The sequence below is a fragment of the Heliconius melpomene genome, chromosome 1, assembly GCF_056956725.1.
Source record: "Heliconius melpomene rosina isolate 202511_hmr_F chromosome 1, ASM5695672v1, whole genome shotgun sequence".
In the NCBI taxonomy this organism is placed as follows: Eukaryota; Metazoa; Arthropoda; class Insecta; order Lepidoptera; family Nymphalidae; genus Heliconius; species Heliconius melpomene.
The window spans coordinates 5,086,861-5,114,164 of record NC_140389.1 but is presented as its reverse complement, the minus strand read 5'-3'; the positions used below and the strand labels follow the sequence as shown (position 1 = coordinate 5,114,164).

Here is a 27,304-nt window from a genome sequence, read left to right as displayed (position 1 = left end):
TCGAATTCACAATCGTCGCGTTTACCTTCTTATAAGTAATTTATAAGAAGTTGTATTTGTTTCGTGGTGGAACTCAACCTTTGCCTTGTTACCAGAGCGAAGAAATGAAAATATTAAATATTTCATTTTCTCGAGTGGAATGCTAACCCGCAACCACCCACAACCCACTGTCGCTTTTACAGTCGCGCTTGTGCTACTGCACCACGACTGGCCTCAACGTGGAAAATATGTATATTTTTCTATTATATATATATATAATATATATAATAGGTATATATATATATATATATAATAGGTATCATACTATGGAATAAGAATCGAACCCACAGTCACAATATTCGTATAGTCTACGAATAAAATATATCGATAACTTACATCATAATAAGTGAGCATCACTAGCATTTTTATCAGTAATTGGCCTTCAAAGTAATTATATATTATTGTTGGGAATTTATTAATAGCTCCTTTTTAGAAAAGTTTCATCAAATTATGTTACATCATTTATTGATACGCCATCATGGTTCAGTAGATGTACACAAGGCTCGTGAGTTCGATTTTCACTGAGAAATGTTATTTAAGGGATGAAACTTCCTAGTTTTATGGATTAGAAGATCTCAGAGTATATAAGATATAGGCTTTAGTGGGCCTCGCCATGGTCATTATCGCTCTCCTCCAGCCAGTCTCTATCAACTATCAAGTTTTTTTTTCTGTGTAACCGACCGACCGACCCAATAAGACAAAACTACAATTGTACATACTATGTCCTAAGTGTAAGTAAGTTGGTACTTTGCAAAGCAAAAAGAAATCGAAAGCCACTCTATTTTAACTGGTGTTTTATTGTTTAAATAGTTTTTTTTTTAATAGAATTATTTTTTTAATATTACGAATATGATATGCAAACTCACAGCTGTCGTGCTTAGTTACAACTGCGTACACGCTTGTGCCTCGACAGCTTCAAGTTATATTCATATATGTATACAAAACTTTTATTATTATTAAATTTAAAGAATACAGCCAAAGCAGAATACAGAAACTAGTTAGACGCAATTATTATAAACATTGCGAATATGTTGTAGGTAATAAGCTATATTGAAATTGATAAAGCTCGCTTCAATCGTAATAAGTAGAGCACGACGCATCAACTTTCGGTGATTGTAGAGCTAAGTGCTGGAAGTATGCTCTACTAATATTGTATTTAAGAACTGATCTATTAATATTATTTTTGAACATTTATTATGGTTTATATATTGCGATTAGATTTTATATTCTTTTTTAAAACTGTAAAATGAGTATAATGTTAAAATTACAATCAAAATGTGTAAGTGGGATAGGAAGATAAGAAGTCAAATATTATGATGATGGGTTAACATTTTAAATACTAAAGTAGACTTTAATTTAATAAGCTTAAAAAATTGTTTATTATTGCAATACTGTTATAATTGCAAAATATTATTAAATATGAAATAAGAAAACAAAAATTAAATAATTATAATAATTATTAAGAAAAATGTTGATACAAAAATATGTAAATTTATTATAAGCTTTTTAAATAAAGCCTCCTTCCAGCCGTATATGCTACATCAAAGCACATCTCACGCGCTAGAGTGGTTTGTACTAAGAGTACTATATATAACGGGGATGTTACAAATTTTACATCATTCCAAAGCGATCATCTTATCTACATACATCTTCGAATTGCTCGAAGACATTGGGATCTATTTAAGTTATATTGAGGTAGGTTCAACTTTATTTTGTTCTGTGATATGTTCATAAATAGTTATAATATACGATTATATATACGCAGTGGTATAGTGGTTGCTGTAAACATGATATTTGTGAGTTCATTCTCCTCTCAGGGGATTGCAACCCTGCTATACTTGTGAGGGATAAAGCGGGAAACTAAACGTGCAACCACGCCTAATTCAATTTTAGAGACATGTGTATTAAGTGGTGGAATTCGACGCCACGCCGTTGTTACCAGAACGAGAAAATAAAAATAATTGATTTCTTGGATTGGGAATCGAACCCACAGGTGTTGCGTATACAGTCAGACGCTGTACCGTTGCGCCGCAATGGCCTCAACTTCCCTTTTTTTTACTAATGTTGAATAACATTAGTAAAAAAAAGGGAAGGAAAAAAGGAAAAAAGGGAAAAAAAAGGGGTGAGAATTCACCCCTTGTTCAATGTTATCTGCCCCTGCTGCATTTTATTTTACATTTACAAATATTTGATCTATCCCCACGACTGTAGAATGCAAATAATTTTATTTATTATACGAAATAAACTTGGATCACTTATTTCATGATTTTCATTTCAGTTCAACCCACCGTCTAACATCAGCAACAAAAATGAGGGTATGTTGTTATTTTTCTCATCTTCATATTCTTATGAATTTATAATTTCTTATATATTATACAAATAAGAAAAAATAACTTAATATTAAAGCACTCCCTTACACATTTTCCGCCCTGTTTTCGAGACATCGCTAGTTGAGTGGTGGAACTCAACCCACCGCTCCCTCTGGTAACAACCAGAGCTAGAAAATAAAAAATATATATATATATATATTATTCCCCCGAGTGGGAACTCACAACCCTCGCGTTTACAATCAGATAAACTTGGTAAAATCTGATACGGCATTTATATTACGTACATATTTATAGTACGAATCTCTATAAATATTTTAATATAACATGATTTTTTTTTTAGATTCTTATAATATCTGCCGTTTTCATCGTTTCAACTATGGCAGAGCCCCCGGTTAGCAATAGGTAAGCAGAATTGAAAAAAATCTTAATACTGTTACAAGGTTACCTGATCAAAGAGCTCAAAGGAAAATTGTCATAAAAGTAAAAGAAAAGACCTTTATGGTTTGTTAAGTAGGAGTGTAAAACCAAAATTTTAACTAAGTTACTATCCTAAAACCAACTTTTATATAAAAACTATTAAAATATATTTTTACTTACATATTTTATATAAAGAAATGGATAAAAGAAAAGAAAATATATTTAAACATTTAGAAGATAAATCTTACACTCCGTACATTTATTTATCTTTGTCTTGTATTCAAATTAAATTAAAAATTTCTAACATAACACCATTTGATTTCCACGACATTTGGATAGCGTCCAACAAATTAAGCTTCTAAGCGTATTAGTTTAAAAGTTAACTTTGAATGTTAGTAACTTTCAAAAAAGTTAAGTTAACTTTTAGTGCTAATCAATTTATGTAAAACTCTTTTACATAAATTGATCTCTTTTACTTTTACTTCCCGAATTATTTACAATGCCCACACATTTATAATAATATTTTTTCTGTTCATATAGATACCTCCCTCCTCAGTCAAGAGGATCTCCGTCGACCATATACGGAACTCCTAATTTTGGACAACGACAGACTGGAGTTACTTTTAGGTACACTAACTAAATACATTTTTATTATCAATAAACTCATATTTTATATTATATAAATATAAAATATATATTTGTTTAAAACTTTATTTATATAAATAATTTCAATTATCTGATATGGATTGTAATTTTTCATAAAGTGTATGTATTTGGAAATATTTTAAAAACGCATTACGAAATATTTAGAAAACAATCATATAGTTATTACTAAATACATTCATTAATTTTAAAAAATCCTGTTAATAAATTTACAGACGCCCATCATCCACATATGGAGCACCAAAAGCAGGTCCTTCAAACCAATATTTAGCACCAAACAACCAATACTTACCACCCAGCAATCAATACAGTGCTCCTAGCAACCAATACATACCTCCCAGCAACCAATACCAAGCTCCCAGCAATCAATACCAAGCCCCGAATAAGCAATACTTGCCTCCTAACAACGAATACAACGCTGCCAGGAACCAATACCAAACTCCTATCAACCAATACAGTGCTCCAAAAAATCAATATTTGCCTCCCAATGTTGGTATACAGTATACGCCGTCTCAAGAATATGGAACTCCTGGATTAAGAAGTAAGGATTTTATTCATGAGCGTTTTTTTTTAATTTTCTTATTATAGTAAATATTTTGTATTAGGTATATCTTTACTATATTTTTTTATATTTCAACCAAATCAATTAATTGACATGTAAGATTTGCAAAGTAATTATAAATTTATTATCAAAATCATGCTGATATAATAAGATGATATAATGTTAGTTTACAAAAGACTAATAAATAAGATGGATTCTTAGATTTCTCTGGGATAAATGTAATAAACTACGCTGCTACGCCTATTTTTCCTGTGACTTTTGATTCTAAGAAAAATTTTGGCGTAAAAGAAAATCATCCTCTTTCTTTTATTCTTTTTATTCATTTGCCTGTTATATATTGAGGTTTGCTATGTTTACGTATATATGTATGTATATATGTAAAACTATTTCCAAGATTGCTCCAAATAGATATTTTTATTTTAGTCAGTCTTATTAATTATGTAAATGTTATAGGTAACCAAGGATCTGGCAACGACTACAGTCAACAGAGCAGACAATACCTTCCCCCTGGTGGCGGATACGACGATGGCAGCAATGGGGTATGTTTTTTAAATTGTGTCTTTATAAAATAGTAAAATTATGTAGTTTATAAATAAAGTAAATATTAAAGTAAAATAGATATCTACTTAGAGCTAATGACAGAATATCAGGTAATATTCCAACTATCAAAAGTGCAAGCGGCCACCAGGCCGAAGCGTAAGATATTTATTTTAGCTTCACGGTGTATCTCGCACATAGCAGGATAGGCCGAGGGAACCCGGGTACCTAGTGTTAAGACACTTCTGTTACCCAATTTTCTCCGAATTCTTGAGGTAAGTATTGCATGTTAAATGGTTGAAGTCAACGCTGTGCTTTGTTATCAGTGCGAAGAAACGAAAATATTGAACATTGATTTTCCTCGTGTGGGAATCGAACTCATGACCTGTCGTATTTAAAGTTGCACTCTTGTGCCCTTGCGCCATGAACAGTATAAACATCGTTTCTATGTGAAACTTTGGCGATTGGCGTGTTGAGGCCCAGAGCTTTAATTTAGGATCCAACTCCTGCATTTTTTTTTATATGGAATTTCAGCAATTTTCTTTACTTAGTTGTATGATTTTTTTGTAAGAATGTTTCTTTAAAAATTAAAAGAGAAATTAAGACGTTACCAATGTTATTTATCATTTTATAGGAACCAGCCAACTATCACTTCGAATATATGGTAAAAGATGAATATTCCGGCAACGATTTTGGTCACCGCGAGTCAAGACAAGGAGATCGCGCTGAGGGCTTGTATTACGTACTTTTACCTGATGGCAGAAAACAGGTAAAGAATTCATATTTTTACTACTAATAATATGAAATTGAAGTAACAACACTTGGAAAAATGGTACTGATAATTTGCACTAACACTTTTTTTTTACACTTCACGCTGTATTCTGCATATAGCATATAGGTAGGCATTGAGAAGACACTAGACTTAGTGATCAGACACTCCGTTTCCCGGTTTCCGATTTTCTATGGAAATAAAAACCCTCGTAACTACCTAGATATTATATTCTTAAATATATATATATTTCTTTTTTTTAGACCGTAGAATACGAAGCAGATGAAAATGGCTACAAACCAAGAATATCATATGAAGATACTGGTATTGGGGCCAACGGTAGGAACAATCAAGGCTATGATAGCAACGCGAGTGGACCTTACTAAAATGTGAAATAGTACAATTTTTAAATGTTTTTTTTTAAATAATCTTCGTTTATCTTTATGATAAATTAAAATTTCAAAAATATGTATCTCTATTTCCTAGTTATTTTCAGCATGAATATATATATTTTTATAAATATATAAATTCTTATAAGCTTCTTACATAAGTTATAGTTTGGGTCTAATTTTAAAAAAATACTTTTTTAAAAAAATCTATCAGTCATTTAATCTTTATACAAAGTGTATCAAGCGGTAATCGAATTCACTCCTTGTTAAGCAATTTTATATTACACATATTCTTTCAAGTATTCTAACAATGACTGAGGCTATGATAATGGATTTTGAGTTTGATATTATTAGATTTAAGATTTTTATACGTAGTTTTAAGATAAATGAGGCCAGTACTACCAAAATGTATAAGTTTTTGTAATAAATAATTATACGATGCCATAATATGTTTTGTAAATATTGTCAATAAAATAATGCTTTTTATATACTTTGTCGTTTTCTTTTAGAAATCTTTAAGACTACTCATGTTCCATTTGCTAAGAATACTTATGTACCAATTCAATGTAACCCACTGAACTTGCGATCAGAACAACAAATGGAACTTAAATTTAAATAAAAACTGTAATAGGTATAAAAAAACAAACTGTACTTTATATTTATTTATTATTTACATTATTATACAGACTAGATCTATTCCAAAGCTATAAATAAATACGATTCAATTAAGCTTTTTAGACAAAATTATACAAAAACTTAATTAATGAGTATAATGTAATTTCATTTGTGAAAATTTAATAACGCTAGTTAAACAGATTGTGTGCGAGAAGAAAATCTTATGAGACAAAAAATATTATAATGTAACTTTTTTATAAGTATGTAATGAAAATAAGTTTTTAATTGCTTCATAATTATAAGAGATCTTAGAAAAATATTGAATGTGACAAGAAAAATATGAAAAAATAAATATATGTATATAACATTACATTCAATTTTGAAAATTATCTTAAGCTATACATAGAATGAAAAAAGCGTTTAAGTTACAATGGTCAGCAATCATTTTTTAATAATATTTTTTTAGTTTTACGCATTACGCATCCCATATATAGCAGGATAAACAGAGGTAACCTAGGGACAAAATAGGAAATAAAAAATATTTATTTCCCGAGTGGGAATCGTATCGACAACCATCGCGTTCACAGTCAAACGCTGTTCCACACGCTTTGATGGCCTTAAAATATTAAACATTAAATCAAATATCATTATGAAAGGAAAAAATCTACAAAAAATGGTAACTTCATAAAACTAGAAATACACATTGTATTACTAAATAATTAATTTATATAAAAACAATTTAAACAATAAAGACAATTTAATAAATATAATCATATAAATTATCGTATCCATCACCATTACCTTAAAAAATGCCTGTTGCAAATGGTCTAACTCAAAATTTGGCAAGAAAACTGTTCATAAGAAAAAATATAAAGATCAATTATTTGTGTACTACATTTAATTATTAAAAATCTGAAATTATTTGCCTTATAGCATAATTGCTATAAGGCATATAATTATAATAAGTACTAGAAGAAAACACACAAAACAAACACTCAAATTTTTACAAGTACCTATGTTACATAGACACATTTGTCTTACACGGGAATCGAATTTATAATCATTCTTTCAATCATTTATTAATTTTAAATAAAAATAGTTAACGTAGCAATGACTATTCCGTTAATTAAAGGAACTCATACAGATCTTAATTAATATAAAAAACAAACAAAATTTAAAAATAAATAAAACTTCCTCCAAATCAATATCGAGATCACATTTCTTTTAGAATTAATCAAATAAGTAAAAAATCGATTCCAACGATCAAATTATAATAAATAGAATTTCATTTTATAACAAAGGTACGATTATGTAATCTCTTAATTCATTATTTACAACAAAAGTATTGTAATATTTAAAATTTATATTTATGTATAAAGCAAAATATTACTATTCTGTGTGAATTTTATTGTAATTATCGTTCTTTGTTATTGAGTTATTTGAAACATTTATAACAAAATTTTGTTACATTTTTATCATACAATTATGACTTACATAAGTTTCCAATAAAGCCACTGCTTTATTGATGTAATTAGTAACCTATTTTTAAAAAGGAGGTTATCAGCTTTACAAGTATATATGAGACATTACTATTTAAGCTTTTAAGCACGTGTGTTTTTTATAAGTACTGGAGGTTTGTAAATTTGTATGCAAGTATCTCAGAAACTAAAGCCATTACGGGTTGATTCGTTTTGGTTTATATGAAATATACTATAGGTGTTCCCTAAAGTTTCATTAAAATCAGTTTAATAGTTTATCAGATATAGATAGGTATCCAAACATTTCTTAGTGGTTTGTTTATTTTTTACAGTTTTATTTGAACTGTTAAAATATTTAATAATTAACATTACTGATGTGGTCTTTCAATAAAAGCGAAAGAAAGGTATGTTTTTTTTTAATTCATCTAATAAAGTTATTACCATTTGCTGAATATTAAGCAAACTATGGCTGTTAACTATTTCATATTTGTTATTTTATTGGTATTATTGAGTTTTTTTTGGGAACAGTATATTAAGCAAAATATTAATTATTTAATATCACTATTGTCTATTTAATTTATATATGTTATTGTTATTTTAAATTATAATCTTAAAAGTCTTAATTTGATACAGTGTTTATAACTACTGGATAATAAGTGACTATTGCTACTATTTCAAATGTGTTATTATTATTACTTTTTATTATATTATTGGTGTTACTGACTTTCTTGGAACATAATATATTAAGCAAAATATTTCATTATCAGTACTATTTCTAACTATTCAATTTGTGGTATTGTTGTTATGTTATTAAATTATTTTTGTTATAATAATCTTGAAATTGTTATTTATATTAATCGTTACAATAACAGTACATATTGAGATGTGGATGTGTTGCACTTATACAGGCTGGTTCATTATTGTAGCTGAAATAAAAAAATATAATAAATTATACATCCCCGTATAATAAGAAAAATTATATTAAGAAAGTGGTTCAAATCGAATTTGTTCCTTATATTTATAGCTTAATTTTTTTTTTGTAATTTAAAAACATATTTGACGGTATTATTAGATTTTCTGATAGCCCCACTTAGTTTAACGTAAGGTAATATGACAGTTATTAAACATTACAAATATTTCCATTATCTGCAATCGAATCTACAACCATCGAGTACTTTTTTTAACTATATAGTTGAATATAAAAAAATACATATTACATATAAAAATACTCACGCATTAGTCCTAGATATATCACGGGAATTAGATTCAAATTTATCAGCGCTTAGAACATATGTTAAAGAGGCTTCATATATACCATATCCAGGACCGACTGCCAGCTAAAAATCATAAAGAAAATGGATAAAATAATAAAAATAATGAATATCAAAATCAATATTATATATTATAGCTTTACGCTGTAAACGGCAATTAGCACGTTATGCAGAGAGAATTGGGAAGAGTGTTAACACAGTCTATTCCCCATGCTCCACCGACGAAGTGTTGGTTTCGAGACGTTGAGTGTTGCAGAGCGAAGAAATGAAAATATTAAATAGTTCCCTCCCCCGAGTAAGAATCGAAGCCGTCGTGTTTTTAGTCCGATGCTCCATAAGAATAAATTAAACATCATTATTAGAAACATCTATTATCAATAAAAAATATACTTACTTTAACTTGATAATCCTCTTTGTCCTGTTTCACTTTAGCTCCAAATTTTCCTACATATCCGTCCGAGTCTTTTGCTTCGAGAAACGTTAAGACGCCATTATTAGCTATTTTCCTCATAACCCATATTATTGTTTTTAATGTACGTTGAGCGCATTTTGAACTGAAATTAATTAAAAATTAAAAAATCTGCTTCACACAACACAATCTTCGAGACATTGCGCGCCTGTGCCAGGACGACCTTAATAAAATAAATAAATAATATTCAAACACTTACCGTTGACCTTCGGTAAGTAAATTAATATAATCCACTAAAGCATTAGCAACTTTTGGATACATAGGATCAGTAGTTGAAACATTTTCCCAGTTCAAACAAGAGCACCAGTGAGGTTCGATTCCCGCTTCACTGCAAGACCGGTTTTTTGTTATCTAGGAAGAAAAGCAATAAATATAGATAAAAAATTTACTATACTAATAAAAAAACTGTGTCTGTGTGTCTGTATGTGTGAAAATAATAACAGGACACAGATCATGAAAATTTTAATCTCTATGTTTGTTTGTTTTTTTTGTACGTTAAAAAAAACAATTAAAAAAATTACCGGCTCTAACAAACTAAGTCCTCTCGTCAAATCAGCACCTTTCACTTTATAATCATTTTTATAAATTTCCAAATTCAATACATCCAAGATAGTCGCATAAATATCGTGCGGAGTCGTCAACACTTCGGCATTTTTTTTCAAATGATATAATTTTTGCGGATTTTTTCTTGTGTATGTATCCGGTAGTCTTATCCCCATTAAAGGAAGTCGCTCTTCTAATTTACCTTGTAATGTATCTCTTACTTTTGCGTATCTAAAACATTATATATAAAAAATAAAAATTGAATATAATCAGAAATAACAGGGAATACTTCATATTCTTCCCTACAATCAATTTAAAGAAATAACTACAATATAAAGAAATAACTTTGCATTTTGTCACACTGGACTTTATTTGCTTTTACTGGCTTCGACAGTGGTTCTAAAAAGTCGCAAGCAAATACAGTGTGGTCAACGAGTAGTGGTCGCCCCGAAGTTAGGCTTTCAAAATCTGCTGCTTAGACCGAAGGTTGCGGGAATCCAACCTGGACTTGCATACAGTTATTTACACGATAATAAACACAAACAACTATTATTAAAATCTGCCTTTCTTTGACCCAAATCTCCGAAATAGCACAATTGATTATTGTGGCCACTTCAAGGGAAGATAAATGAGATGTGGGCCAATTTATAGGCTACTTCTTATCCCGGAATTGGTCCGCCATTTTCCTTACAATTTTGCCACATTCTGTTAAAAAATATACCGTACCTGGGCCCATGATCCCCCATGACAAACAACAACGTATCTCTCAATTGACCAGATTTAAGTAAATTCGATAAGAATATGGCAGTATCATCATCTGCAGTTGAAATCATGTTAAAATCATCGTGAGTTATATCCGCTATGAACGTAAAACCAAAACGTTTACCGTTTAATTGAAAAAACTGAAAAAAATATATAGTAAAATTAGTTAGTTTTGTGTTGTTTCACGATTTACTCAGCATATAGCTGGTTAGCCAAAAGGGATATATTGTTAAATGTTACGTGCACTCCGTTCTCCACGCAACGACGAATTTTCGAAACATTGCGTGTTGAGTGACGAAACTTAACAACGCGATTTGTCTTATTTTCAGAATGAGGAAATCATAAGACTTCATTGGCCCGAGTGCGAAACCACACCTTTATACCCATTACTATGCAATGTATTTTTTTATATCATCAGTATAATGTACAAGTATTTATTATTTTCTTTTGGTACTCTTTGTGCCTTTGTTTTTGTACTTTTAATACTTTTTACTTCACGCTGTATCCCGCTTATAGCAAGGTAGTTAGAGGGAACCTAACTAAGGCACACCGTTTCCCAAACACCGACGAATTTTCAGGATATTGCTTGTTGAGACTTACCAGAACAAGGAAATACAATAATGATTAATTCGAACATGTTTTTTTTTTATATAACTTTAAAACATAAATAAAATAGATACCTGTTCAGTTATATTCAACATTAACTTATACTGCGGGGTGTCACCCACACAATATTTAATTTTACCACTCGACCATTTCTTGCCGTTATTAGATTCTTCTAAATAAAACGATCTCAAATAATGATCGGCCGGCTGATGAAGGAAACCATTGAATCTGTACTGAAACGTACCTATCCATGGCATGTCCTCGAAATATGCTGTACGATATCTAAAAAAAGAGTAAAAAATAAAATAAAAAAAATGTATACTAATATCATGAAGCTGATGAATTTGTTTAGTTGAACACACTAATCTCAGGAACTACTGGTTTGGAATTAATAGTTATTTGGCATGTAATCAGCGTACAAGCTCTCGGGAAGTCTGTAGAATGGATGAAATTTTGCAAGGAGCGCCCCGTGCCGCATTCAATCGAAGGTCTCGATATTTTTTCACATAAATTTAATAACTTACCCGTCTTCCTTCAACTTGTAAAACAAAAAGGGCACTTTATCCAAAGTGACGTCGTTAATTTTTTTCCTCATATCGGGTAATTCGAGTTCAGTTTTTCCCGTTAAAATCGGAAATAATGCTGCTGGGGTGCCATCGCCTACTATATTGTAGCTAAAATATATAAAAAGTTAAGCCTACTAACTTTATTAAAATTACACAAAAAAAAAATATTTACTATGTTCCTAATAGATTACTTTATAATTATTAATTTTAAATAAAAACTTACCCATTCAATATCGTGGCACCGAGCTCTTCAGTCAATACTTTATAACTTTTAGGCATTCTACGTATAAAACCATTTTTTGATGTCGAATCGAAACCAAATATTAATACATTCAGAGTGTTCTCTCTTCCCAAAGGGGTTTGGGGGTTCGAAGTTGTTCTGAAGCCGATACCGTGGCCAATCCATTTTGATGGTAGAATGCTGTAAAATTTATATAAATTTATATTAAATAAGATAATTCTTGCCTAATTTCGAGACGGAACATATTGACTCAACAAAGCGAATATTAAGTACAAACGTAATTTGTAATGATTTTTTCCGGTGATTTACCTGAAAAATTCTAATATTCGACTTTTCTATATAGGTAGTGTAATTTTTTATTAAAAAGCTTGGAAATTCAGGACTTACCTATTTTTATGTTTACCGGTACATTTAATTTTAACATGATCGCTTTTCGTTAGAACATAAGCATCACTCCCGTAAACATCGAACGGTGGCCCTAGTACGTATTTGTGGTCACTCTCATATATTATGTCACTGTATTTACATATTATATCGTTAGTAGTTTCTAATATTTCAGGCACTACTTTGCATTGGGAAAGCTGAAATTGTATAAAATATGGTCAATATTTCGAAGAAATCCTTGTGAAGTTTATTCTGGATAAAGGGCAAGTTTAGAAGTGATATATATCGCTGTCGATCGCTAGTTTTTATTAAGAAAAGAAGTATGACCCAACGAAGCATTTAATACTATTAATAGCTCGATAACTTAAAATATTTAATACCTTCACGCTAGAGGTAGAACCAATTAAGCTTCTCCTTTCCCCACTTTTCACTAAATTCTCGAGACATTCCACGTTGAGTGAAGACACTTAACGCCGAAAATATTAATTAATCCAAAATAAATAATAATAATGAAATTATACTTACATAACACTTAACCCAATCCGTTCCTTGACAAACAACTTTAGGCATTTCTTTATCGAACTGCGTGACTTCCTTGGCAAAAGGGTCTAACCTAGGAATTTCACATCCCGTCCCCTTGTCTTGTTTTAACGCTTGCTCTAACTTCTTTTCTATATATCTGTAAATATAACATAAATAATTGTAGATATCTACAGTTATCTTACGAAAATATTAGCCTAAACGTGATTGTGATTCCATATATTATATTTTTACAATATTAAATAAAATAAACACAACAAGGCAAAGCGTGGCGTTCTGTTCCGTCACTTAAAACGTGATGTCTCGGAAATTGGAAGGAAAATGGAAAACGAAGTGTCTTAACACTAAGTTAGTAGTAGACTACCCTGCTCTACGGGAAAAAGCAAACTGAAGCTTCTCAAAAGTGCATAAGTATAGAAGACAGTGCTCATTTTAAAATGATAAAATTTAGGAGTATGTAATTTAATCGTCTATCATTACAGATGTGTATCTGGTAAACCGCAAAAAAACACTTATATTATCGGCGTCAGTGCAGGACGCCACGACATGCCTTAAAAGACTTTCTAACTGACAGATCGATTCACACAACTTTTAGTTACTTTAAAGAGATGTGAATAGTTAAAAAAAGTTAGATAAAAAATAGATTGTACTGTTTTATCAACAGAATATGCTTACAATCTAATATTAATTAGATAGACAGATACTTCAATTAATCATTTTCACGAGAAAGTTTGCTAAATGTCACATTTAGAAGGTCCTGAACTGACGCTATGACAAAAATATATTAGGGAAATCAAAATAGAATATTTAATATAGTTCAATATGTTTTTTTAATGATAACAAATAAGCACTATGTTTCTTTAGCATAATATAAATAATAAAAAAACTATTTGCCACCAATACTAAAAATAAAAAATCTAAACATCTACTTACTCAATAAGCGTATCTCTGAAAAAAGAAAAAGTAAAATATCAATTAAGTCATGCTTAAAATATACGGTCAGCAAAAAAAATAATTATTTCATACTATCATATCGCACAGTAAGAATTAATTTTAATTTTTTTAACAACTCATGTTTGTCTGAAAAATTTGTATTGAAATTCTATAGTGACTACTCATAAATTGTAAATTGTTTAAATTAGTCTTTCTTAGCGTACGATACGATAAGCTTTAAAAATTAACGTGCTAAAGCAACATATATAATACACATAATTATGTTTGAAATAAATAAATACATCATCTATCTTTGAATAAAATATATTTTTTTATATTATTAAAAATTTTAAGGCAAAGACAACCCGATTTTAGATCCCCTAATTACTACTCTCCACCGAACTTAAATACAGAGAAATATAAAGTTTATCTTAATATATAAAACTCTTTCGTTACTAAAGACGAAAAAAAACAAACCTACTTACTAAAGTTAGAAAATTTAAATTTGTCATGAATGTTTCTTGACGAGTATAGAGGAGGGCTAAGAGAGAACTTAGACGGAAATAAACGGAATTGTACGTTTTATAGTCCACCATTATCTATACCAACATACATATGTATGTACATATATCTAAAAATAATATTGTAACAAGAATCTAAGATAAATTGAGATATATTTGCGGTTAATCCACGCACATTATACGTGGTTTTAGTGCAAACACATTTTATTTCGTACTAAGTATTCAACGAGTTGGAGCCGCCCTGAAGTTAGCGTACACGGACTTATTTTAGATTGAATGACTTAGATTTTTCTCACTTTTCATTATTCTCTTCCTAAGAAATGCGGAAAAACGAGAAAAATTCACAAAATCTAATTTCAAGGCGGCTACGACTCATCGATCGTACTGTATCGCTGGATGTTTGATTGACTGATTGAATAGATGTCAAGGTTTGATACAATCGAAATGTCATAAATAAATAATTGAACTGAACTGAATTTGAGTTCAGTGAATGTTGCGAGGTTCCGTGAAATTAAAAAAATCTTTTCTTAAAATTACTATTATAATAAATTTAATAAACGAATTATAGTAATATATACTTACAGTTAATAGTCATGCAGTACTCTGAAGAACCAAAAGAAACAACCATAGGCTATATTTATTAAATCATGCAAATCTCCATGCATAATAAAAAAATATATGAAAAAAGTCATAGATTAAAAATTACCTTTCAAAATTGTTAGGTGGAGGTATTTCCGTCACCTTAGGCAAAGAAACCACAAGCTTAGACTGAAATGCAGTACTAGATGATTTAATTCTAGAAGCAATTACAGAAGTGCTCTTAGATATAGTTGTTTTAAAATGTCTGTCTGTTTACTTGTCTATTTAAATGACAAAAGAATAAGTGAATATAATGTGATTTTTTATTAGATTCTTCGGAAAGAAATCAGTATTAAGCGCATTTTGTTTTGTCGTATGAGATAGATAACATTTATGGTCGTGTCCCAATACGCCTTTACTTATTTCATAACGATAAAATAGTATATATAAGTGATACAATACTTAAAAACCACTCAAACGCTTGTCAGACACGCATATCGAGGGTTCTATTGATTATTATGTAGGTACCTACTTCATATGACCTATTTGTAAAAAAAACTATTACATGTATATTTACAAAAAAATACGAGGAACGGCGTTAGATTACGCAACGTTCATCTTTAAATAGTGGTAAACTGGAGAAATAAAACGTAACATAAATGGAAATGTACCTAGAGACCTACATGAGGCGTACTTTTCTATAACCTCACAACTTGTTATCTTATCATGAAAATGAAAATAGCTGAGATTTTAATTTAAACTGAAGGTAAATTAAATACCCATTTAAAAATACACATGTTAAATTTTATGTTTGACTTGTTATGAAAAAAGTCGCGGTTGTAGGTTCAGTTAAAAAAACAGATAAAATTTCTTTATAATTATAACTAATATTGAATAGAAGACGGGCTGTATTTATACAAAGTAACCTCTGCCTTAAAAGCGAAATGATGGTAAAAGATTAATGTTATTGCATTACCTACATATACATAATATGCGTAATGAAAATTCATTTTAAACACAAGGTATAGTAGTAAAACCATATCATTGTCATAAATTTTCATTTACTGTTCATTAATTTTTAATTAAATTTTACTGTCGAAAGTAAAATATTATATATTTGTGGCCTTTTTACATTTACAACTAAGACTAATTAGTAATTATAAATAAATAATTTTAATGACGTCCTATGGTCGCGCCTGATTGTAAGCCCGGTGGCTCCTGATTCGGGGGGATTTTGGGGGGATTGACCATCCCTCCAAAAATTTATATTTAATTAGTAAAACAGACAACAGTGTTAAATTTCGCTACCCAACACAATGTTTTTTATCTAATCAAAAAGCGTAGAACGAGTGTCTTACACGAGGTTCCCTCTGTCTACTGCTATAAAGCGTGAAACTAAAAAAAAGAATAATTAATAAGATTCCATTTTTATTATCTTTATATTATTTTACTGTTGCATTAGCTGATACCGATGCCAGTCGACGTTTGAACTAAAACAGTGTCAATTTATACGCCCACAAATTATTACAAAACACCTACACCTAACACCTATAAATATCGAATACTAGAATATTATTTAAAATATCATAATTATAGGATAATAGGTCTTATTGTACTGATTGATTTAAGTCTAACCGCCGTAGACCATCATGAGAAATAATTTCATTAAGAAAAAAATAATGAACTTTAGTGATAGACCGATTATTATTCATTTCACAAAAAATATAAGTTGATTACGAAAAACACACGACAAGAGGGTCTATGAAAAATTAATGGATGACAAGTCCGAAGTCACGAGCTGACCACTAGTATATACACATTATATATCCATGTCTTCAATAATTCATTAATTAATAAAACTAATAAAACAAGTAAACAGACAAACACCATAAACAACATGAAAAGCTATATATATAAAATAAAAAATCACATAGCTAAGTGCAAAATAACACTAAATACTTTAAAATGTACTAATACACACAAACATCACTTGTTCTGTAAGACACGTGCACAATCAAAACAAAAAAAAAACGTTAAAAAAAATTGCAGAATTTCAAGCTGCGAACTTTATTATTGCGTAATATTATTGCTGATAGCTAGCTAAGCTATAATCTCTCTGCCGTCTTTATTATTGGATTCTTTTTACATTTTTTAATTATTTTAAATATCAAAAAAAAAATGCAGTAAGCTACCTTCTTATATGCCAAATACATAGAAAAAAACACTACAAGTGCAAACAAATACATAACTAAAATAACCAGGAAGCTGTAACATTACTAGTTCCTACCTTCTCGTCAGATCTAAATCTTGTTCAGTATGAAAACTGTCATTTAGCGATACATAGTAGAGTATGGAGAATATTAACACTATTATAATGATGAGTTGATTCCTCCGCGACCTGTACCACCTCTTCGACATGGAGACCGCCATCTGAAATAATTTAAAAGAACACTATTACTATTTAATAATTGTATACATTTTTACGTTTTTCGTCCATTTACTTATTTATAATACCTAATTAAAATTTGAAAGTACTATATTGTCAAACATATGCTAGTGTGTGTATATTAATTATTGTGTTAATTTAATCTATTTTTATGTATTATTTTAAAAATAATATTAGCATTACACATAAGATATCTCATAACCCAAAGAAATTCAAAATAAATAAAATAATTATCAATTGTACTCAACAAGTTGATTATTCGAACATAAAAACATTAATTAATAATGAATAAATATAATTAATAATAAATTATAATTCACAATATAATACAAGAATGGAAAAAGTGTGTCTATACATTATATATTACGCTAGTTAGATTTTCCTCAAACGATATAATAGTATTTAAACTAGCTTTAGCCTGCAGCTCTTCCATGTTTAAATGTTTTTTTATGGAAAAGACAATACAGGCGACCACCGTCTCCCCAGTCGCGGCTTCATGTCGCGGCTGGTTTGCTTAGCAAAGGTGAAATCCCAGTCCGCTCGACGGCCGCAAGCCGAGGTTCGCGTCCCGCAGGGAGCGCCCTTACACTCGTCGACTTCCTCACAGACAGCCACATAGCTTTCATTTCTTCAGGGACAGAGTAGACTCTTAAACCCTTTAGCCTCTTTGGTCCACTTTTAAAAATTTCATTTTTATGGAACTTGGCAGCAAGGAGCCAAGACCTGAATAGTGGAACTTTTGAGAAGTTACTAGTAAACCATTCGAGTTTAGGCTGAAATAAATTATAGCTCCGAAAACATTCCATAGCACTTAAGTGTAGAAATGTGTGTGTTTCTTAAACTTTTCAAAGTATATAATTATTAATTATATTCCTTTTACACTTTAATATCATTTATTACAACTAAGAATTGCTATATCCTTAATGTAAACAATACCCAAGTGGAATCAAGTAACCTTTCTATACAATAAACATTGTTTGATGGATGTGATATTATTTACCTACTATAAGTTTTACCTCATTGATACCTGTTAGTTGTGGATTCAATTCTCGCTCAGGGGGAATGAAATATGAAACTTTTTAATTTTTCCGTTCTGGTAACGAGACAAAGCGCGGAGTTAAGTTTTACCACTCAATGCAATGCAGTGCAAATACACATAATGTGTTGAATTTGGCAGAAAATTAGAAACAGAGTCTCCATTCCAAAGGCTGCAAGAACAAAATGAAAATAATTTGATTATAGTCAAATGTAGAGGAAAATAAATTTTCCCTAAGTAGAATTGAACCCACTATTTTATATATGTAAATATTTATTTACATTAAAACAAACAAAACAGGAAAACATTAATTTCAATAAACAATATGTATAACAATAAAGCTCTGTCCATTCACAATTTATAAAGAAGTTTATTTTCATGTCAATGTTGAATGCTGAAGACACTGCTGTATTTGAATATTTCTTACAGTGCACATAGAACTAGCAAGGCCACTAAGAGTGAATGAAGATGTGAATGAATGAAGGTTACATTTATAAATAACATGTTAATGTTCCCTATTTCTATGCAAGTGCAAAATTTATAAAACAAATATTTGTAATTATATATCTATAATTTATTATTATAATAAAAATATCAAATTTCTCTATAAAAGTAATAAAAATGTGATTCTTCTTTATGGTCTTTGTAACCCTCATATCATATGATTTTTTTTTTAACAGTTTACATTTAACGTAATCTCTAAAATACAAATGTGAAGTTTTAAAGCTTATTTTCTAATATTGCAACCTGCTGAAGTGGAATAATAAAAGTAAAAATAAATAATAAAAGCAATCCTGCTTAACAGGTACCAGGTATGCTGAGGGAATCTAATGTTGTGAGTGGAAGTGTAATTTCTAACTATAAAACAATTTTAAATAACAAATTTATTTATTTGTTTTGCAGCTATCTTGACATTGACATTGAATTATTCCACTCAACATGCAATATCTCCAGAATTTGGCGGAAAACAGGGAACAGAGTGTCTTAACAATAGTTCCCTCTGCCTACCCTGCTGACTTTTAAGTGATCTTTTTATATAAAGGTTTACTTTCACTTTTGTTATAATTCTGAGGTGGACACCAATATTTTGTTGAGTGGTCATGGTTTTAATACAAAATATTTTTTTTTATCTAAATGACTTTCATTAAATTAATATTTACTTACACTCAATTTCTACTAATTTAGGAATTTTATGATATTAATAAAATAATGGAATATGGTCAGATTGAGAACATATATATGTTTTTAGTTAGATTTTCCTCAATCTGTTTTCCTCAAAATGTTGTGGATAGGACATATGTCCTATCCACAACATTTTTATTGTATATCAAATTACTTTTTTATAATGTCTCTCAAAGAAATTAAAGTAAAACTGCCATTCAATACATACATAAATCTTAAAAAACAACTATGAATTATCTATTACAAATTCGTAATTATCTATATACCTTATTTTAAATGTAAAAACAACTATATAAGACTTTTTACATAACTGCATTTAGAGTACAACTAGTTACATATTTTTAAAATAATAATAATAATAAATATAGTTGACGCGTCGGTCGTCAATTATATTTAATGAAATAGCATAAGGACATAATATTAAATTTACTATTATAGTCGAATTATTTAAGATTGTTTTTACTTTTCTATATAAATAATTAAAATATTATTACACACATTACACTTTTAAAAAATTAAATAAATGACTAACCCTTCCTCTATAAACAGTCCAAAATCACATTTGTATTCACCAACAAAAAAGTAAAATAGACTGGAACTTGCAAACACTTACTCTATATATTGAATATTTAACTTCAAGTTTTTATCATCAATAAAAATAAATAAAAAAAAGGAATACTATGAGCTTCAGACAAAATGATAAACAATAAATGACATTTCTCTTTAGTAGCGATGCTAAAACTGTTTCCATTTACCGAGATGGGTAAATAAAGTGTTGCCAGATTGGTTTGCTATTCCCTTTTATTGAGTATATAATTATTTTTAAAAAATGTGGTTAAAAAGATACATCATTAACATTTAAAATTCGTTCAAACTAAATTACATTGTCTTTCTGCTATTCATAATAATGGTTTTGAAATTTATATTCTATATTTAATGTTAACTTGGAATGTTAGCAGTGGTGTTTTGACATAGTTTCATTTATTTTTCAGCTCCTCAATTAGGTATTTCTCACAAATTCGAAACATTATGTGTTATTCCAAAGAGTTATAAAGTAATCAAATTGTTGGTTTTTTATTGAGTCTGATGATGTATTGAATAAAATTGTTGTTTAATATTTTATATTAAAAGTATTTAGCTATATTAAGTGATAGCTCCACCCACATATTAGGGAAAAACTATTGTTATGGCAGTCCTGTTGAAATCGAAATCTCAGCTTCGTAACAATGACATTGACAGTGACATTAATGACCTAAATAAATTAGAAATCATGAATTTTTAAAACGAATCTAAATTCTAAAATCTATACGAAGCGAAGGTACATCATTATATTCGGCTTGAGTAATATTTTATAAACAATTGGTTGCGTAACAAATAATAAATAATTATTATTACTTACTAAACTTATATTACCTATATCGATATTTTTAATTATTAATACAATGTAACAAACAAATGTTTTATGTAAGTATGTTAAACTAACAAAATATTACATTAAATTAAATTTATTTTAAAGTACATTCTCCTTGTCGCCGTGAGATAAATAGTGTTTATGACTGTTATGATTAAAAATATCACACATCACAATGACTTTCTAACAAAAATATTAATTACATAATTAGTGCTTGGCAAAGGAATATTAAAATGGATGGGCCAGAAATATACTATTCATTCATATTGAAACATATACTATTCAATACACAGACAAAAGGAAATAATTTGCGATTTTTTAACTAAACTATCATCTAATTAATATAAAAGTTTATAAAAAGCTTCTTTTTTTCGCTTTTTAGCAAGCTTTTTGTTTGAATTTTATGCTTATTATTAGATACAATATGTACGTAAAAAAAATAAATGGTTAAATATTATTTTAATGGTTAAATATGAGGCTGCGCATTTAATCCTTCCAGAGAATACTGCTTACTTTTAAAATGTTTCATTTCATCGTTAAAGTAAGTCATCGTGCAAAATGTGACGTTGGACTTTAATAACGCCGCACGCCTACCTCGCAGGCCAAAAATCTTAAAAAAAGCAAATATAAAAAAATATTTCAATTCTGGCTAAGTATTCATATATTATGTATCTACAATAAAGATATATTTAAAGCCAGTGCCAGATGCAGTAGGACAGATGCGATCATTGTGGGTTCTAACATCACCACTGAAAAAAAATGTTCCACCACAAAGCACGCGATGTCTTAAGTTTGGATGATAGAGAACGAGGTGTTTGATATTAGCTTCTCTCTGAACTCTCTCTCTCTGAACCTAAAAAAAACCAAGCAAGTTCGAGACTCGCACACGAAAGTTTCTATTCTATACAACGGCAAAAAGTCACGTTTTCTTGTATCGGAGCCCCCTTAAATATTTATTTTATATTTTTTTAGTATTTGTTGTTATAGCGGCAACAAAAATATATCGTCTGGGAAATTTCTACTATCTATATATATAAAAGGACTTGTCCTCACTGACTGAGGTAAGACGCACGCACAGCCGTAACCGCTGTGCGTAGAAACGTGAAATTTGGACAGATGTTTACCTTCGTATTCTGGACATCCACTAAGAAGGGATTTTGAAAAATTTTAACCCTAAAGGGGTAAAATAGGGGTTCAAAGTTTGTATCGAAAAAATTTAAAATCGGCACCGATTTTTATAAAATTTGAAATTTAGATTTTTAAAAGTATTTAATTAAACACGTGTATCATCGTTTTCTAGAATTCTCCCCCTAAGGGTGCAAATAAGGGGTTGAAAGTTTGTATGGAAAAATTCTTAAATCGCCACCGATTTTTATAAAATTTGAAATTTAGACTCTTAAAAATATTTAATGGAACACATGATTCATGGGTTATTAGAATTCATCCCTAAATACGCAAGCGAAGCTGCGCGCGTCCGCTAGTCTCACTATAACGGCTCATGAGATAAATTATGGTGACAGACAGACGAACTGACAGGTGAGTCTTAATAAATCGTTTTACCTATTGTGAACGGAACCCTAAAAATCAGTAAAAGTTTATCTATCTTATCATTGTCTATCTTATCACGTTATTTTGCGTAATTTTGTAAGGACCTAGAAGATAATATGCATGCATTGTATTGTTTGACGTATTATTTAACCATAGAGCATTCAAGTATGTAATAATAAGTATGTAAATTAACACAAATACATTTTAAAATAATATGGAAATCAGTTCTTATTATATTTTAACTAGTCAAAATAAACTAACCTACATTTCATAGGATCCGTCGTCGCGCAGGGTGTGCGACTGTAAACATGACAGTAATGGGTTTGATTTCCACTCGGAGGAATAAAATATATAATATTTTCAAATAAACATTTCCGTTTCCCACTTTTCACTGAATTCTTGACGCAATGCGTGTTGATTGGCACAACTTAACGTCGTGCTTTGCCTCGTTACCACGGCGAGAAAATGAAAACATATAAAAATATAGACAATATTATACATAAATTATACACTTGCCACTAATAAAAATCTACTAAAATAAAAACTATCATTTTATTTTTTCTAACTAACAGAATATCTTGCTAGTGGCCTCAGACCTCACGGCCCACCTTATGTAATGATATGATGAAAGATATATCGATACGTTTCACTTCCCTACACATAGTAGTCACTAGTCAGTGAGTGGTCGCTTATTGTGGAGTGGTGACGAATAATTCTGATTTATTTTAATTTTTGTGGGTAAGTTTATATGTATTTTATTTATTTATATAAATTGTTATAATATTTAAAATATTTAATTTAAGCTTAAGCTTTAGTTATATTATATTTAGCTTTAGCATTCCATTATTATGTGTCTGTCTGAATGAATTATAACTTTTGCTTGTATCCAATAATGTTTTGAAAGGCTTGTTATTAAATAATATTTTAAAAATTGGCTTTTAAATTAATAAATAAGTAGAATTTATTAAATACATATGGTTTTTATTTTATGTTTTTAGTAAAGCAAAAGTCATAAAAAAATAAATGTCCACCACTCAAAGCGTAATGTTAAAAAAATTTAAGAACAGATTATCTTAATAATAATTGGGTCTCCCTACCCTACTAAATACATAATAAAATTAAATACATAAAAAAATATTTTATTATGAAATTACAATTTCATAATATTAAACATAAGCATTGTTCATTCATGCAATTCCTTTGGTACTACAACAATACAAACAAAACATTATTAAACAACACAAGGTTACTTTACATTACAACGATCAAAGTTGCCATTGGTTCCGATTTTACCAGGACAGTCCCATTTTAATAACATATTCCGAAATTTTGTAAGCCTATTAAATTATTATTGATTTTTGATATTTTATGAGAAATCAAAAGTATATACACTCCCTTATATAAAATTCAACAAGTTATGTATCGCAAAATGAGCGAAAATTAGGGAAATGAATGGAATCTCTTAACACTAGATTCTATATGCCTAAAATTACCGACAGACAACACACAGATAAAATTACTTAGGAAATGTAGAGTAGCACTAAGAGGGTTTATTGAAATTTCTACGAGAAGTAAGTTCCTCGCTCTCCAGAGCGAAGAAAAGCGAATGTGTTCCCTCAAGTGGGAATGGAACTCACGACCATCACGTTTACAGTCATGTGTTGCGTTACTTTAGCAAGAAGGCGTATACCGTCCTAGAATGTCATAGTGCTTTAATGAATGTGAGAAACAGAGTAATTCTACACTAAATTTCCTTAGTTTAAGTGACAAGATAAGGAAATATTAATATTTATTACGTATGAAATTGTTGACAATTCTGAGAGGTAAATGTGACAACTATCTATTAGTGACTAGTTCCTGCGTATGACATAGCGTGAATAAAGTAAATAAAATTTAAATTAAACTATATATCAGCTTATAAACTACGTAGTAGTGTATATAAGTACATTTATTTGTAGCAAATATCATAGTCATAGACCAATTAGGTATATTCAAATATACAACGGACTTAAATCTTCAGTGGCTGTGAGGTATAAATTATGGGTTCGGTTCGCACTTGAGGGAATAAACTATTTACATTTCCTCACTCTGGTAAAAAGACAAAGGACGGAGTTGAGTCCCGCAACTCAATCGTCACGGAATGGATTGTCTTGACACTAGAAAAATAAGCGATTAGGGAATAGGCAAATGTATTGTAGCTATGTATGTAACTTACTCGAATACTCTGAAATTAAGAAACATACATAAAGATAAATCTATATTTTTTAAGTTCCACACAGTATCCCGCATACAGTAGGATAGGCAAAAGGAAACCTAATGTTAAGACACACTGTTTACCATTTTCCGTAGGAGAGCATTGTGTGTCGATTGGCTGAACTCAAAGCCGCGCTTTGAAGCCAGTCGTGGCGCAGGTGCATAAACGAGTGACTGCAAACGCGACAAGTTATGGGTTCGATTCCCACTCGAAGAAATTAAATATTTAATATTTTCATTTCATCCCTCTGGTGTCGAGGTAAATCGACATTATTACCTACATCTCAATTAATCCAACCTTGTTGTATTATATGTTACATTGGGCTAGGTTAAGTGTAGTAAATATTCGTTATCATCATTCATTGTATTATTATGGCTTAATAATTAAAGTTCAGCCATCTATCAAGGAATATTTCTTTAATAGGCCGAATCTATATAATAGATAAGATAAGAAAAAAATATATATCTATTAAATAGATAAGATAAGAAAAAAAAAATAAAAAAATCTATGTCAAGAACATAAATTAACTTCCGTAGTCTACAAACTGATCGCAATAAAAATAACAAAACATTTATCAATTTCAGATTTGCAATGAAGTTTTTTATTGTACTAGCGTCGCTCGCGGCCGCGACCTTTGCTGATAAGAGATGTCACGGCGTCTACATTGATAACAGATATTATAATTTGGAAATTATCAAGGAGGGAATAAACAATATACATGATTTAGCCGTGAACACCAACGACAACTCTATTTATTTCACTTACGACGATTTCAATGTAACAATAGTGAGACGACTCGCCCATTTCGATCCTAATACTAGAAAAGCTACAGTTATTCATGGCATTAATAACGCTACAGCCATAGCAGTTGATCAATTCTATGGAAAAGTTTATGTTGGTGGAAGCGATGGCTTATACAAAATAAATGAACTAAAACCCGAACGCTTACCTATAAACGATGATATAATCTCAATGCATTACAACGGCCTATTATATTTTATTAATAGAAATAAACAAGCTTTTCAATTCGAAGATGGATATGCCACACCTGTACAAGAACTTAAAGGAGCCAAAGTTGACAGTTTAATTGTAAGTGACGATGATAATATAATATTTACTGATAACAAAAGATTGTATAGAATAAAAAGGAATAGTAGAATACTTAACACTCACGAGAAGCATGTAGTGAATGCAATCGCTGCCGATTCCTATTCTAGAGCCTTCATTTGTACGAAAGAAGGTTTGTATATGTATAATAAATATAAATTTGTATTTGATAAGATTGCTGATTTGAAAAATCTTAAAATGATTGCCTTTTATAAGACGAACGATTTAATTTACGCTGTAAATGATTTATTAGTTAAGCTAAGTTTAAGCTCTGTCGGTTGTTTTGAAGATTAGGTGTTATTAATTATAATACGACGCCATTTTGGTGTCATTGTGATTTTTTAATAAAGCTTAGGCTCGCCTTGGTTAGTTAAATGTACCTAATTATACAAAAAGCGAAAGTTGTGGCTTAACTAGGCACAGAAGCAACAGTTCATACGTACCTTAATCAAACTCGAAGAGAATATAATTTTATTATTGTAAAGTGTATCGAAAATATTATGTTAACATTAGGTGTGTGTCTACCTCGAAAAATGCAGCAGATGCCTTAAGTTTATTATATTATAATAAATTAATTTGTACATAGTAGTTGTAAGCATTGTTTATGTTTTTATATTATATTTTTTAGCTTTACACTGTCCCGCACATAGCGCGGTAGGCAGAGAGAAAATGGGAACCAAGTGTTAAAACACTCAGCTTCCCACTTTCCGCCGAATTCTGGAGGCATTGTGTGTTTAGTGGCAGAACTAAATGCCAAAACCTCGACACCAAAGCAAAGAAATGAAAATATCAAATATTTTATTTCCTCGAGTTAGTATCGATCCCACAACCTGTCGTTTACACAGGCCTTAATACCTTTAATAAATTAGATACAAAGAAATTATTTTCATTTAAAACAAAATATTGTATAATCTGTGCTCTTATTAAAAAAGTACAAACAACAACTGTAATATAAAAATTGTTATAATTTAAAATATAAAATAAATTATTTGTATTTAAATATTTGCAGTTTTAATACAATAATTATAAATTTATTTTAATTCTTATATGTATTAATAAATATATCGTCTGGCCGTATCTCTCTAGCAATTTAAATAAAATTAAAA

At 29.7% G+C, this 27,304-nt stretch overlaps 3 protein-coding genes across 6 annotated transcripts; 2 read left to right on the top strand and 1 right to left on the bottom strand.

Moving 5' to 3' along the window:
- The first annotated feature begins 1,666 nt into the window (after nt 1–1,666).
- Nucleotides 1,667–5,799, top strand: LOC146541054 (uncharacterized). The gene is made up of 8 exons (XM_085190483.1): nt 1,667–1,734; nt 2,318–2,354; nt 2,710–2,771; nt 3,327–3,413; nt 3,665–3,990; nt 4,465–4,550; nt 5,183–5,317; nt 5,581–5,799. Exons 2-8 carry the CDS (start codon nt 2,349–2,351, stop codon nt 5,701–5,703), a joined length of 825 nt encoding a protein of 274 aa, XP_085046609.1. The 5' UTR covers nt 1,667–1,734; nt 2,318–2,348; the 3' UTR covers nt 5,704–5,799.
- Nucleotides 5,800–6,357: 558 nt separating this feature from the next.
- On the bottom strand, nt 6,358–20,637 carry LOC146541053 (uncharacterized). 4 transcript variants are annotated; one of them, XM_085193835.1, is made up of 15 exons: nt 20,492–20,637; nt 17,502–17,644; nt 15,342–15,431; nt 14,115–14,129; nt 13,167–13,320; nt 12,645–12,838; nt 12,240–12,437; nt 11,975–12,124; nt 11,525–11,732; nt 10,809–10,984; nt 10,061–10,313; nt 9,739–9,890; nt 9,465–9,624; nt 9,033–9,136; nt 6,358–8,725 (listed from the first exon to the last, which is right to left on the bottom strand). In XM_085193835.1, the coding sequence occupies exons 2-15, from the start codon at nt 17,642–17,644 to the stop codon at nt 8,653–8,655; spliced, it is 2,070 nt and encodes a 689-aa protein (XP_085049961.1). In that variant the 5' UTR covers nt 20,492–20,637; the 3' UTR covers nt 6,358–8,652. The 4 variants fall into 4 exon arrangements, with proteins under 4 accessions (XP_085049961.1, XP_085049894.1, XP_085050031.1 ...); XM_085193768.1 differs by having other exon boundaries at nt 20,411–20,631; XM_085193905.1 differs by lacking the exon at nt 15,342–15,431 and having other exon boundaries at nt 20,411–20,630.
- A 2,784-nt stretch (nt 20,638–23,421) lies between these two features.
- Nucleotides 23,422–27,198, top strand: LOC146541052 (ommochrome-binding protein-like). The gene is made up of 2 exons (XM_085194656.1): nt 23,422–23,575; nt 25,676–27,198. The coding sequence occupies exon 2, from the start codon at nt 25,683–25,685 to the stop codon at nt 26,490–26,492; it is 810 nt and encodes a 269-aa protein (XP_085050782.1). The 5' UTR covers nt 23,422–23,575; nt 25,676–25,682; the 3' UTR covers nt 26,493–27,198.
- The last annotated feature ends 106 nt before the right edge of the window (nt 27,199–27,304 follow it).

What these genes read in the sequence shown, in the direction of transcription:
- LOC146541053 (XM_085193835.1), bottom strand. Translation starts at nt 17,644, where the DNA reads ATGGCGGTCTCCATGTCGAAGAGGTGGTACAGGTCGCGGAGGAATCAA. An exon ending in ACCGGTAAACATAAAAATAG is followed by an intron (nt 12,438 to 12,644) that starts GTAAGTCCTGAA and finishes TAAATTTTACAG; the next exon opens with CATTCTACCATCAAAATGGA. An exon ending in AAGAGGATTATCAAGTTAAA is followed by an intron (nt 9,137 to 9,464) that starts GTAAGTATATTT and finishes TATGATTTTTAG; the next exon opens with CTGGCAGTCGGTCCTGGATA.
- LOC146541054 (XM_085190483.1), top strand. An exon ending in CAGACTGGAGTTACTTTTAG is followed by an intron (nt 3,414 to 3,664) that starts GTACACTAACTA and finishes ATAAATTTACAG; the next exon opens with ACGCCCATCATCCACATATG. An exon ending in TACCTGATGGCAGAAAACAG is followed by an intron (nt 5,318 to 5,580) that starts GTAAAGAATTCA and finishes TCTTTTTTTTAG; the next exon opens with ACCGTAGAATACGAAGCAGA.
- LOC146541052 (XM_085194656.1), top strand. Translation starts at nt 25,683, where the DNA reads ATGAAGTTTTTTATTGTACTAGCGTCGCTCGCGGCCGCGACCTTTGCT.